Below are 13,197 nucleotides of genomic sequence, written 5' to 3'. Positions count from 1 at the left end.
ACAAATAGTCATTTCGTCAAGAATAAGACCAATAGGGACATATGGAATAATATTATAAAAGAATGTTTGCAATCCTGCAAACCCGGTGGAAGAGATACAGCATCATGATTATACCTGCTTGTGTAATAGGGCAGTGCACTCCTTTCTTTCAAATAAAAGCTTGCTTGACCGAAGGAAAAAAGCGGAATTTTCCCTTAATATGCCGTGTACGTTGAATTTTCACTTAATATGCCGTACAAACGATTTTGAAACAAATGAACTCGCTAGCTAGTAGTATAAACACAAAGAATCGGTCTTTTCGCGGGTTCTTTGCAGCCTGGGTGAAAATAACTGGTCGGCTAATGTCAAACGATTTTGTGACACTTCCCATTGTCCAGCCTACATTGGGGCGGCCCACATTCGCTGCGCGTGCAAGCAGGACAGAAGAACGAGGACGAAGACAAATAAGAGCAGGAAGTGGCGAAAAGTGCATCTTTAGCGCACACATACGCACGCACGGGGAAAAAACGGTGTGATCTCGACGGCGACGGTGGAGAAGATTCGCTTTAATTCGACGACACAGTCGTTCCTTTTTTCATACCGCGCAACTGTTGACGGATGCTGTAAAGTGTGCTTTTCGCCGAAGCAATAGAAGGTTACGACGTGCAAGGTGTGGAATCGGCTAAACGCCACAGCCAAGATGGGGGATTTTGTGTATTAGCGGTGTGCCCTCACCGTATGGACGACATAGTGCGTACGAATGAGCGCGCGCGCCTGTGTGTGTGTGTGTAGTGTCGCGTTTTTCATTAGCGGAAGGAAAAAAAGAGGACAGCGCTGCTGGTGTACGAGGAAAAGAGGGAAGAGAGCACTGAGCTGAGGTAAAGAAGGTGCCATCCGCACACACCATCACGTAGTGTTCTAAGTGTTGGGAGCTGTTTTCGGTGAAGCGGCACGCGCGTGTGGAGCAGCGACGAGTGGCAATAGCAACCAAACTCGGCAGCAGGCAAACCGCGAATTCCATGTAGCGAAATCGGTCAAGCCTCTTCTCTTTCGTTTTTTTTTCGCTGCACTCCCTGTGTCGTGTGTTGCCCTTTGCCAGTAATTGTTTCGTCCCATTAAAAGTGTGGTTGATTTGAAACACCTCCCTCCCCCCCCATTGTGTGAATTCCTTGCTCCCTGAGTCCTGCCAGTGTGCGTATGTTGGTGGAGGTGTATGTGTGTGTGTGTGTTTTGTGAAAGTTCTAAAAAAATGCGTATTCTGTAGGACCAACTTCTGCCGACGGCTATCCCACTACGGGGAAGGTAGACACAACGAGAAGCGAGTGGGAGAGAGCGAAAAAGGAATAGTGCGAAGCAGTCAAGCAAAGAGAGTTGGAAAGAGTGCGATGCGTTGCAATAATACACGGGTGCGGATCAAGATGGAAGATTGTTTGTGCAATTGAAGCACCACCAGCAGCCGATGTGTGTATGACGGTGTGTGTGTGTGTGTATGAGACGTATGTGCGTATGTATGCGTGTGTTGCGGTGCGTTTGACATCGAACGAAAAAAAAGTGCATCGAAAAATCGCAGCAGCATCTTCGTTGAAAACGCAGCAGGCAGAGCGCGCCCTCCTATCCCCTGTAGTGGTTGGATGAGGACCAGGCTTGGAGCGACAACGGTGTGGGAAGCCACGCAGTCCTCGCCTCTCCTGCCGTCGCCCGTGGTTGCGCTGTACAGCGTTCGACATCATAAAAGAGAGACGGTGTAAACGGCGTAGAGGCAGCAAAGAAGAGAAAAAAGGTTGAGAAAAGTACCTTCTCGCACAGCGCCATCATTGTCCACCCTCATACGTAGTGTGTAATTGTGTCGCGAAGTAGTAGCAGCAGCAGTTGCGGTTGGAATCGGCGGCATATGGCAGCCATCAATCCCTATTGATTGTGCATAACACGCTGTCGTTGCGCACCGTTCCACAATAAAAACACAACCAAAAAAGCAGAAAACGATGGCATAATGCATCCCGAGGAGCTGAAATCGAAAGCATTCGTACTGGAACCTCAGGTGCAGCAGGACAGTGGTTTTGTCGGAACGGGACAGGTGCCATATCTCAACCACCAGCAGCAACAACTGTTCCAGCAGCAGCAGCAGCAGCAGCAGGTCTTTCAGGAACAACAGCATCTATTACCGCAGTATCACCAACAGCAGCAGCAGCAGCAGCAGCAGCATTACCATCATCAACAACAACAGCAACAACAGTATCAACAGCAGCAGCAACATTTCACCCGACAGACAGCGACTTCCTGCATGCAGGACAAGTACAGCGGTGGCAACGCACTACGTGGACAGCTCCCGATGGAATGGGGTGACGGTCTGGCAACAGATCGCGTTATTGCCGGCGGTGGTGGTGTCACTGCCGGCACATCGATGACACCTGGCCTTGGGCATCATCACCACGGGGCCCAGAATCCGCTGCAGAGCACGGCGGACGTTGTTGTCGGACCGAACGCGTTTGTTTCGCACGGGTACGGGAATGAGACGGCGACGCAGGGCCACCAGCGCCGGATGATGCCGTCGGTCGGTGTGAATCAGTACGCCGGCAACCGTGGTGTGGATGCATCCGGTGCGAGCACTTCCGGGGCTTCCTACTTTCACGATCAGCTCGGTACGCATGCCCAGTCCGTGGTTGGTACAGCGATGGGACACTTTGTCGGTGTGGACACAACAAACGCAGGCGGCTACGGAACCGGAGGTGTAGTATCGGGTGGTATCGTACAGGGTGGAGGTCGTACAGTGGGCCCAATGGTGGCTAGCCCGAATGCTGCCTCACCGCCGGGAGTTCCTGGAATGGGTGGTGGTAATGCCTACGGTCATACAGCAGGCACACCGACACATGTAGCTGCTTACATGCAGCAAGGTTCCCCCAGTGGTATGCAACGGATGAACGACATGGGCACGATGCAAACATCCGTCGGTTCGGCCGGTTCGATTGTTGCCCAGCAACAACAGCAACAGATGGTACCGGAACATCGCCGGGCGCAGTTGCCGATGCATGCAGACTTCGGGTCCAGTGCGTCTCGATCACCTTTCCAGGCGGCAGTGTCACTCCCGTCCTCGAGCCCCTGCATGGTGGATGCGACCGGAGCAGGTGCACAAATTGCCGCCTGTTCGAAACCTTCCGATATGGTCATGAACAATGATCCGCTGAAGGTGGCTAATCAGATGCCTGTTATCACCCAGCAGCAAACGAGAGCATCACAAATGTACGGTCTACAGGGTGCTGGTCCGATGGAGGTTTCGTTGGAGTCGGAGTTCACCTTCCCTGGGGTTGATCAAAGCACAGTAGATAGCGTACAGCAGCAGCAGCAGCAGCAGCAGCAACAATCTCTTTCGTTAGGCCTCGGTGGTAATGGTCCTGCACCGGTAACCCGAACGGATCCTCCAAACGAACGCATCACCCGCTCAGCAACAGCGAACAGCCGCGCCGCAGCCCGTCTGGCGGAGGAAGCTTCCGAAGATTCGGAAGCCCTTGAAGAGGTGGTTCCAGCAGATCCGCTTGCTACCAACGATCTGAATTCGGTGCTGGACGGAAAAATGCTACAAGGAAACAGTTCGGCCAAGTCTACCAGCAGTATGCTGTCACAATCGGGTGGTATTAACGAGGGACAGCTGACTCCGGCGACGGTGCTTGCACAATCGTCCGACCAGCCACGGAAACGTTCCGTGAAGCATGTGCGCTTCATGGAACCGACCGAAGAGAACTCGTTCGATGGAATGCAATCACAATCACGGGCCAATGTGGTTTCACCACATCCACTCGGACTTGGTCACCGTGATGATGACGAGGGTGAGGAAGAGGAAGAAGAAGACGATATGGACGGACTGTCGTTGATGCAGAACCTGCCACCGGTTGAGAGCCTGTTGGTGGAAATGGACGAACCGCTGGATGATGAAGACAACGATGACGAGGAGGTGGAAATGGAAGATGATGACGATAACGGTGGACGTCGTCGCATGTCGGGACGCACGCTGGGAAAACTAGCCACACACCGTTCTCGCTCGAAGCACAGTGAATCGATCGAGCTCGAGCTGGAACCACTACTGCCGGAAATTGAGATGGGTGAAGGTGGCGGTACCGGCGATGAAAAGGGCGACGACAACCGGATTGCACCGGTAGCGCACGTCTGTCGGGTGTGTCTCTGCGACGAAAAGGCGGAGGGTGCCGATGGTGAGCAACAGCGGCCAATGGAATCGCTCTACTGTACGGTCGTGCCGGAGTATCAATCGCGCAGCCTCTACTCGATCCTGATTGCCGTCTGTCATCCGTTGCATCTCGGCAGCAATGCCGGTATGCCGGACCGGATATGTGTACCGTGCAAAACCAAACTGCTGGCCGCGTACGAGCTGTACGATATGTGCCTGCGCAACGACGAGATGCTTCGCCGAAAGTACCAGGAAAAGTTGCTGCTCGCATCCAGTGCTGCTGGCGGTGGTGGCGAAATGCGCCGTATCAAGAAGGAAAAGCTGGACAATAATGGCGTTGATGCGATCGGGGATGACGGGGATGAGGAGGACTATTATCGTGGAGGTGAGTGGGGTATTGAGCAAGTATGCATTGCATCGCGGACACATGTGTAGGAAAAGTAATCTGTTGCAGTATGTTAATTAGATAATTGAGTAGCAATTATCGATCGGCGTTGGTAATCGAATCCGTACTTCCAAATTGCTCGTTTTAATGGATTGAGGTCACATTCGACGCGTCATTTGTTGTGTGTATATGTTTCCTTTCCTTTGTTCTTGAATATTCGATCTGATTGCAAACGATATAATTTTGGGGTTCTATAGTTGAATGGTGGAACTTTTATGTAATTTCTTTAAAGTCAGCTTATACAAATGAAATGGTAGAAGAAAATGGGAAAACACATTACATTTTGTTCTTGTCCTTTAAGTGAACAAGCGATAGGAAAGATACATTATTAACAATATGAACATAAACATTGGAAAAAGGGTCGTATCTTATTATAATCCCAGTAAATCGCGTTTGTAAGTAATTATAAGCCGTGCAGGATTTGTGAAGCATAATACAAAATTCACGCACATATTTTCACAGCTCTAATGTTTGTAATGTTTATTTCAGGTATCTCCAAACGTGGTTCTGTGCAAATGAACGAACATGACGATTCTTATCTGTACGATCGCCAATATCCGCTGCATGCGGCCAGTACCGCGCGCAGGAACTCTACCATCGCAGCCTTGCAATCTCGTTTCCAGCAGCAGCAACAAACTCCCGGCAAATGGGGCAAATATCATCGGCAATCGCAACTTTCCAGTGCCCCGAGCCATCTGCGCATACAGCAGGTCGCCAACGGACCGTCAGCATTGCGTCAAATGCACGACGGCCGAAGGAAGCAATCGGCCGTCCGTTCACCGGCAATCTACGATTACAACTCATTCCACAGAGTACTGCCAAATGGGAGCCACCAGTGCACGAAGTGCTTCCGCGAGTTCAAATACCACAGCTACTACAAGAACCACTACATCAGCCAGCACGATCCTAGCAAACCGTTCAAGTGCCGCAAATGCCACTACACCTTCCTTACCGAGCGGTGGTTGATCGTACACATGCGGACACACATTGCGTCGGGTGATATGATGACGATCAATAGCGGCGGTGGCGCGATGGGTACGGATTCCGGCACGATGGATTCGTTTGATTCGTCCATGGACGGCAGCATGGAACGGCGCAAAGGTGTACGCGGCTTTGAATGTTATTACTGTGACATGTCGTTCCCAGCAATTACGCTGCAAAAGCGACACATGCTGGCGGTGCATGCGGATAAACATCGTGGACTGGAGTGTCCGATTTGTCAGTGCCGTTTTGCAAATCAGTCTAGCTTCCTGTTGCACCTGCAGGAGCACAAGGATCAAAAGCGAATGCGCAGCAACGAGAAACAGGAGGGTAGTGGTAATGATCCGCAGACGAAGGGTGACGATGCAGCTGGTGTGCAAATTAAGCGGGAACATATTTGTGCCGTTTGCACCATGTCCTTTGGGCGCGAAGCGTTGCTGTACGAGCATATGCAGGAGCAACATCAGGACGAATTTTTAGCTCTGAATATGGAACAGGCTTTCATGTGTGGCGTTTGTTTGACGGAGTTTACTGATCGTGCCGCGCTGGAAAACCACACGACCACTACGCACACTGCGGCAGAGCTGGCGGAAGCCGCCAGTAAGGAAAAGCCAGAAGCAGATACACCGGAAGCGGAAGGTAAGGAAGGAACATTGGTGGATAACATCAAAAAGGAAGAAGATAGTAATACGGACGAACCCGACGAAGGTGTCGAGGCTAAGAAGCAAGTTTCGGACGACGAAGCCAAGACAGTCGATAAGGCACCGGAAGGATGTTCGGTCGTATATAAGTGCAAGCTGTGCCAGGCGCGCTTCGTAACGAAAAGTTCACTGCTTTCGCATCTGGAAACGCATGTGGCAGCGATGAAACGCACTAGCGGTAAGCGACCGTACGGCGAAGCGATGGAAAATGATGGAGCGGACATGGGCGATAGTGTGGCCGACGATGAAGATTATAGCGGCGAGGAGGACGACGAGGATGATGAGGATGCGACTGAGGGTGCAGAAAAGCGCCCCAAGCGTTCCAAAACACAAGACGACGATGATGATACGACGGAAGATATGCCGATCGATCCGGACGAGATTTCGTTCAATCCAGACACGGGCGAGCAGATATTTACGTGTCAGGTGTGCGGCAAGGTGATTAACACGGTGTCCCAGTTCCGGCGTCATAAGCGTGTTCACTCGCCGAAGGGTCGCCCCTTCGAGTGTCACATTTGTTTCTATCGATTCGCAATGAAGTACAGCTACACGGCACATATGTTGCGGCACGAACTCGGTTGCAATCCCACCCAGCCCACAACCTACCGTTGCTCGAAGTGCTCGGAGACTTTCACTCGCCGAAAATTGCTTAGCCAGCACATCGCGGCAATGCATGGACGATGGTCGGCAGCGTCGGGTAGCTCGATGTATAGCGCCGGCATTAATGCAGGCATGTCGAACCATGGTGCGAATGTTTCGGCCCGCGCATCTTTGTCGCATATGGGTGGTACGTCAGGAATGACTAGTGGCGGCAGTGGCAGAGGCACTCACACCTGCCCGATCTGTTCAGAATCATTCACCCGGGAGAGCGTGCTGAATGGTCACATGAAGACACACAACCTAGAGGCGGCTCAGATGTTACACTCGGAAGTCTGTTACCTGTGCCGCGTCTGTAGTAAAGAGTTTGAATCTCGCGAACTTTACGAAGCGCATGCAACCGAAGCTCATCCCGGTATGAAAATGGAACTTATTGAGTCGGGTGTTGCTTCGGACGAACCGGCGGAGGGTGCGGATGCGCTAATGAATGCTGCCGGATCGGGTCAGGATGGTACGGACGGGTCATTGAAGAATAAAGAACGCACCATCAAGGGCGAGGTTGGTGCAGATGATGAGATAACAGGGCAGGGTGAAGAGGAGGAGGAGGACGAGGATCACAAAAACAGCTCCCAGAACGGTGGATTTACCCTCATCTTCAAGTGCAAACTGTGCTCGGGACGATTCCTGAAGAAGAAATCACTCGACTGGCACTTGCAAACACATCGGTCGATTGCGAAACAGGGTGACGGCGTGGCTATCCTTCCAGACATTGGCCCAGACGCGATCGCTGACCCTCCGAAGATGAGCAAGTGTACAATTTGTGGACAGGTAAGCTAATGGTCGGACATATCTGACCCAAAGTCCTTAAGAATCCTTAGGAGATTTTTTTTTTGGGGATTTTAACACTTTCGTACTTATGTGATGGGTCTTATGCCTTTCCAGATATTCGACAACGAGATCCTTTTCCTCGAGCACATGCGCACGCACCAGAGAGGTCAGCGCCCGATGCATATGGGATATGTTTCACAATCGCCTCCGACTCAAAGGCGCAGACGAACGGGAGGACGAAGCATCATCCAGTGCGAACTGTGCAAGAAAACTTTCATGTATCGTAGCCAGTTACATCAGCATACCATGCTCCATCATCAGCCGGGCAAACCATATGAGTGCAAAGTGTGTCACTATAGTTTCGTCCACAAATTGAACCTGAAGCGCCACGAGCTAACCCATCTTCGAGAACCGCCTCGGCCACAAATGCTCGATCAGGAGCAGGATCAGGACGATCAGCTGGATAATTCGCACCTGTTACAACCGCTGGTACTGATGGATGGGCCGGATGATGACACAAACGGAGGCGGTCGGCAAACCGATCAGGCGGATGGTAACGGTGACCAACTGTCCGGATCGGTTGGCGCAAGTGGACGCACATGGAAAAAGTTCAAGTGTGTTGTTTGCTCGCTGGTGTTTACGAAACAGGAAGAACTCGTCGTGCACCTGCAGACACATATCGAGCGCATTAACGAGGCAAAGAGTCGAGGCACTGCGGCAGCAAACTTATCGACGTCATCAGCATCGGTGGATATAGGAATCGCTCCCACCGATCGACAATGCAAGTTGTGTCACAAGGTGTTCAAGTTCAGCTGCCAGTTGAAGCAACACCATCTGTTGCATCATGCGCGCGAAAAACCGTTCGAATGCCGCACCTGCCACTATCGGTTCGAGTTCAAAGGTCATCTGGTGCGACATCGGGCCAACCATCATCCGAACGAGGCCAAGGAGGATCACAGTATGGACATGTCGAGCTCTTTCTTAACGTCCACTCCTCTCCGTGGATCGTCCGGTCGTGGGGGAAACTATGGGGAAGGTAGTAGCCAAAATGTGCCAAAGTATGGCGGTTTGGTAACGGACGATGTAATTATTGCCCCGACCACCTCATCCCCACGCTCGGAAAGCGGGTCGGCTGGTGTACCTACTCACCAGTGTCCGATGTGTTCGCTGAAGTTCATCAAGGCGCGCTCGCTGGCCATGCATATGCGGATACATCTCGGTGGGCGTAAATTGCGCCGCGTCATACCGGCATCAACGGCGGAGCCGTCACCACCGGCGGACGCAATCGGATCCGATAAGCTGGTGTGTCGTATCTGTGCAGGAACTTTCCCAACGGCACACGAGCTGAAGACGCACATGATGACGCATATTGGAAGCGAAGCAATGGATCTTGAGGTTCCGTTCGGCATCAGTGCGTTCAACATGCTGCACGAGAATATGTTTAACGATTCGATGGGAGGTGGAGGAGCGGGTGGATCGGCCGGAGGGATGGGAGGCGGCCCAGAGGATCAAAGCAGTATGGGTGGCGAAGGAGGTAATAACAACCGGACGGAGGGCGGAAGTACCGATGGTGATTATCATCAGGATGATGGTGAAGATGGTAGCGGAGGCGATCCGTTGTTCGACAGTTCGAATCTAGAGCTCGTCCTAGATGATAATATTCTCGATAAGGACTTCAACATGCGATATCAGCAGCAAAAGCGCAGAGCGACGAAGACAGGCCACAACAACGGTGAAGGGGGAGAGGATGAAGCGGAAGATGACGATGATGATGATGAGAACGAGGACGATATCACGGACACGAACGACGGGGATGGTGGGGTCGGCGAGGATGACGACGAAGAGGACGAAGGCGAACAGTCGTCCGCATCGACCATGGCCAGCTTTCAACGTAACATGAATCTGATGGCGACGCACCGTTCACGTCTTGCTGCGTCGGCCGCATTATCAGCACGCCTGCAAGCAACACCGTCCGCATCTTCCTCGCAATCGTCGTCATCGAACAAGGGCAAAATTGTGTGCGAGCTGTGCAAGAAGGAGTTCCTGTACCCATGCAATCTCAACCAGCACAAGCAGCTACATCATTCGAAGGATAAACCGCACGAGTGTCGTGTTTGCCACTATCGGTTCGAATACGTCGGACATCTGCAACGGCACATCCGGCAACAGCACGAAAAGATGGCGGAAGAACTATTGACACCGGCGGAACCGCAAACGTTCGATTGTACCTTCTGTGGCGAATCGTTTGATGCAAAGCGTGAGTAATTTAACAAATGATCATTATTCTGTTTATTGTTCTTTTCTTCAATAACCTTCCCGTGTAGTTGACAGAAATCGCGTAGATTGTATGATCTAATGTGTTAATTTATTTTCAGCTATGTTAACCGCTCACGTTCACACAATGCACAGAGGTGAGAAGCCGTTCCAGTGTGACAAGTGTCCGGCAACGTTTAGTTATAAGAAATCATACGAAACTCACCGAGAAGAACATTACTTAAGTAAGTAAAGTTGAAGCGCTTTTGTAGTTTGTTTAAATTTAGTCTTTAATTTAAGTCGTGGCGAATTACAGCATTAGTCGAATTGTAGCTATAGTCCTGGTGGTGTATAGAAACCTGGTGTCTCCATATGTCTAACCAAGGCTAAGTACCTACCCTTAGAGCCTCCCTGCTTTGTTTTGAACCAATTCTTGCTTTAAGTATATTGCCTGGACATTACTAAGAGGTACAAATAAAATAACACCACCTGCAAAAACGATTTACTTCCTTAAGGTTCTTAAATAATATGTTGTAAAATGCCACGAATTAAAAAATTAAAAGTTTAAATAAGGACTATTTTGAAACGTGATTCTAAATTTATTTTTTATTTTTAAATCTTTAGAAGCCAGTAATGGAGCCTTCAAGTGTAGTTTCTGCAAGAAAACGTAAGTATTTATAATCAACACATTGTTATCGCTGTGTGCATAATGTTTGATTTCTTTTCTTTTGGCTTTCTATTCTCCCACAGTTTCAACAGCGCACAAAAAGTAGACAACCATGTTTGCATTCAATAGTGACACCGGAAAATAGAACACCACTATACAAAGTAATAACATAATGAAGCAATGCTGACGATTTACGCTTAAAATCGCCAGATGATGTAGGCAGTAAATGTGGAAAATGGGGGAGCGTATAGGGCAAGGGGGGCTAACACATACAAAATATAGCAGCTATAACGTATCTTTTTACACACATACTCAACACATATGCGCAGAAGGAGTGTATGTTTAGCTTGTAGTAAGAAAAGAAAAAAAGTATTGTGTAAGTAAAATCAGGATAGAAAGTATATATATATATTATATAAATATAGTAGCAAAGCAAACAAACAAAACATACAGTAATAACATTTGCAGGAATATAAATCGCCTATAAGCCGTCATAGGGGAAGGAAATGTGTAGAGAACAACAACATGTAGCTTGTAAGGGAACGAATCAAAACAACACATATAACAAACATAACAACAAACACCCACAAAACTCAGATGTAGAAAGGAACGAAAACAACAAACTAGTGCAGTTGGTAGGAATCATAATGAACCCAGTAATTGATACAAACGATTTAGAAAAAAAGAATATCTTGAAAGTGAAGAACAGTAAAACATCCATGCAAGGTAGTAGTTCAAATTGTTTAAACCTATTCCTACTTATAATTGTAATGTTATGCACGATACTGTAGGGAGAATCGATCGAACAAGTGCATTCTATATCTAGCTCGTGTTCTTAAACGGATCGGATGGAGCAGCAACACATCACCGATAGATTTAAATCTTAACATGAAAGAGTAATTAGTACGTAAGTGCAAATGTAGCATGCGCATATAGTCCAACACATACACCTAAACCGCATCTGCATGCAAAGGCACATCCTGCAACTAGGCTGCACCTTTCGGGGGTGTTAAACAGAATGCATTTGTTTCCGCACGGTGTCACTAGTTCGTTGGATTCAGTTTTAGTGCGGAATAGTGCGTTAAAAGTGGGAAAAAAATAAGGAAACAAAGCGCGTAGAAGGAAATGGTTGCGCATGTTTGCAGAAAAATTGCCAAAAGCGTGGCGTTTTTAAGTTTTTCCCCAAATTGCAAAGCATAATGATAGTTGGACTGATAGAGAAATCTTTTCGCCTTTTTATGGCAATCCGTTTATGGTTTTTGAAGTGTTTAAAATTGCGATAAACTGTCGAGAGCAATAGGTTGTTTTAATTAGAGTATTACTTTTACGTAATTTTCCTTCAGCAAGAGTTCGCACGAAAAATGACTTTGGTGTGGCGATATAATTATATCCGTCGAGCCGCTTAAGGTCGATGTGAGTTGCATTGTATTTGAATGCTTATTTTATTACTCATTTTACGCTAACTTAAACAACATAATACTAGTTGGCTTCAACATTTTTTTATCTTTGTTTAATTTTAAAACAAACAAAAAAACAGCTCGTTTTATCTTTAGTATCTGCAGAAGATATCATAGTACTATGGTAGGTAGAAGTAGTAGTAGTAATGGTAGTATTATTACTACACCCAGTCCCTCTGCTTGCTGGTGTGCTGTTGGACATAGTGGTAATGGAAAGTATTTTTTCTTCTTTTATTTTATCTCATTTTTGTACCATGTTTAAACATTAACTACGTTCGATGCAGCGTGTGGAACCTTCTGAAGCACGTTTTGAACCCGCTTTTTGTAATTGGTGGCCAGCCGGAGACGTATGCAGGTGCAATTAGCTAACGTTTATTGATTTTAATCATGTACTTTGTCCAGAATCAATTTGTAAAAAAAAAGCAAACTAATGATGCGAAACAAAAAACAACAATCTACTAGCATATAGAATAGAGAGCAATGTAATGATGATGACACATTCTAGCCCGCTCCATGTGCGATTCGTTTTGCCCACGTAATATGCCCCAAACGAAACTTGGTTCATCCTTAAAAACTAGCATACACAAGCAACAATCAAACAAATAAAATCATAAACACGCAACAGAATGTAACAGTCGAATTAGCAAAAGTCTAAAACACATGACTACAATCAGTAATTCAAGCTGAAACAAAACGCAAAAAAAACAACAAAATTAAAACAAATTTCATGAGCATCATTAATTTATTATTATATTTATTATTGTATTTGTAATAAGATATTTAACCAATACCCCACCCCATATTGCAAAAATACGCTAAATGAAGAGTGTAGTTTGGAAATGGCCAAGAGCGGTTAGTCGATATAATATGAGGAAGGATTCGCAAAAGAAGTCGTAAAAAAGCAACAACAAATAAAAAAAACAACAACAGCAGTGAACAAATTATGATCCAAACGGTTTAGAACAAAATAGGAATGTAAAGGAAATATGATAGAAGGAAGACGTTGAAATGGGAATTTAAAGTAAAATAAACATAAGATTTAGAGATTAACGGTTTTGTATTTTTGGCTTTTGATTTCACCCTCATCTTTGCAGGATGCATTAGTATACCAT

The 13,197-nt window shown here is 47.7% G+C and overlaps 1 protein-coding gene across 1 annotated transcript; it reads left to right on the top strand.

Moving 5' to 3' along the window:
- Nucleotides 1–1,240: 1,240 nt before the first annotated feature.
- Nucleotides 1,241–12,549, top strand: LOC128310420 (uncharacterized). Its single transcript, XM_053047062.1, has 6 exons — nucleotides 1,241–4,541; nucleotides 5,091–7,708; nucleotides 7,823–9,965; nucleotides 10,084–10,206; nucleotides 10,586–10,628; nucleotides 10,712–12,549. Exons 1-6 carry the CDS (start codon nucleotides 1,970–1,972, stop codon nucleotides 10,755–10,757), a joined length of 7,545 nt encoding a protein of 2,514 aa, XP_052903022.1. The 5' UTR covers nucleotides 1,241–1,969; the 3' UTR covers nucleotides 10,758–12,549.
- Nucleotides 12,550–13,197: the final 648 nt, after the last annotated feature.

The sequence above is a fragment of the Anopheles moucheti genome, chromosome 2 (assembly GCF_943734755.1).
Source record: "Anopheles moucheti chromosome 2, idAnoMoucSN_F20_07, whole genome shotgun sequence".
Classification (NCBI taxonomy): domain Eukaryota; kingdom Metazoa; phylum Arthropoda; class Insecta; order Diptera; family Culicidae; genus Anopheles; species Anopheles moucheti.
Note: the sequence above shows the minus strand (reverse complement) of the source record. Positions and strands in the feature narration are given on the sequence as shown.

Coding starts and splice junctions, on each gene's coding strand:
- LOC128310420 (XM_053047062.1), top strand. CDS start 1,970: ATGCATCCCGAGGAGCTGAAATCGAAAGCATTCGTACTGGAACCTCAG. Junction 9,966..10,083: donor CGAATCGTTTGATGCAAAGC/GTGAGTAATTTA, acceptor ATTTATTTTCAG/CTATGTTAACCGCTCACGTT. Junction 10,629..10,711: donor TGTAGTTTCTGCAAGAAAAC/GTAAGTATTTAT, acceptor ATTCTCCCACAG/TTTCAACAGCGCACAAAAAG.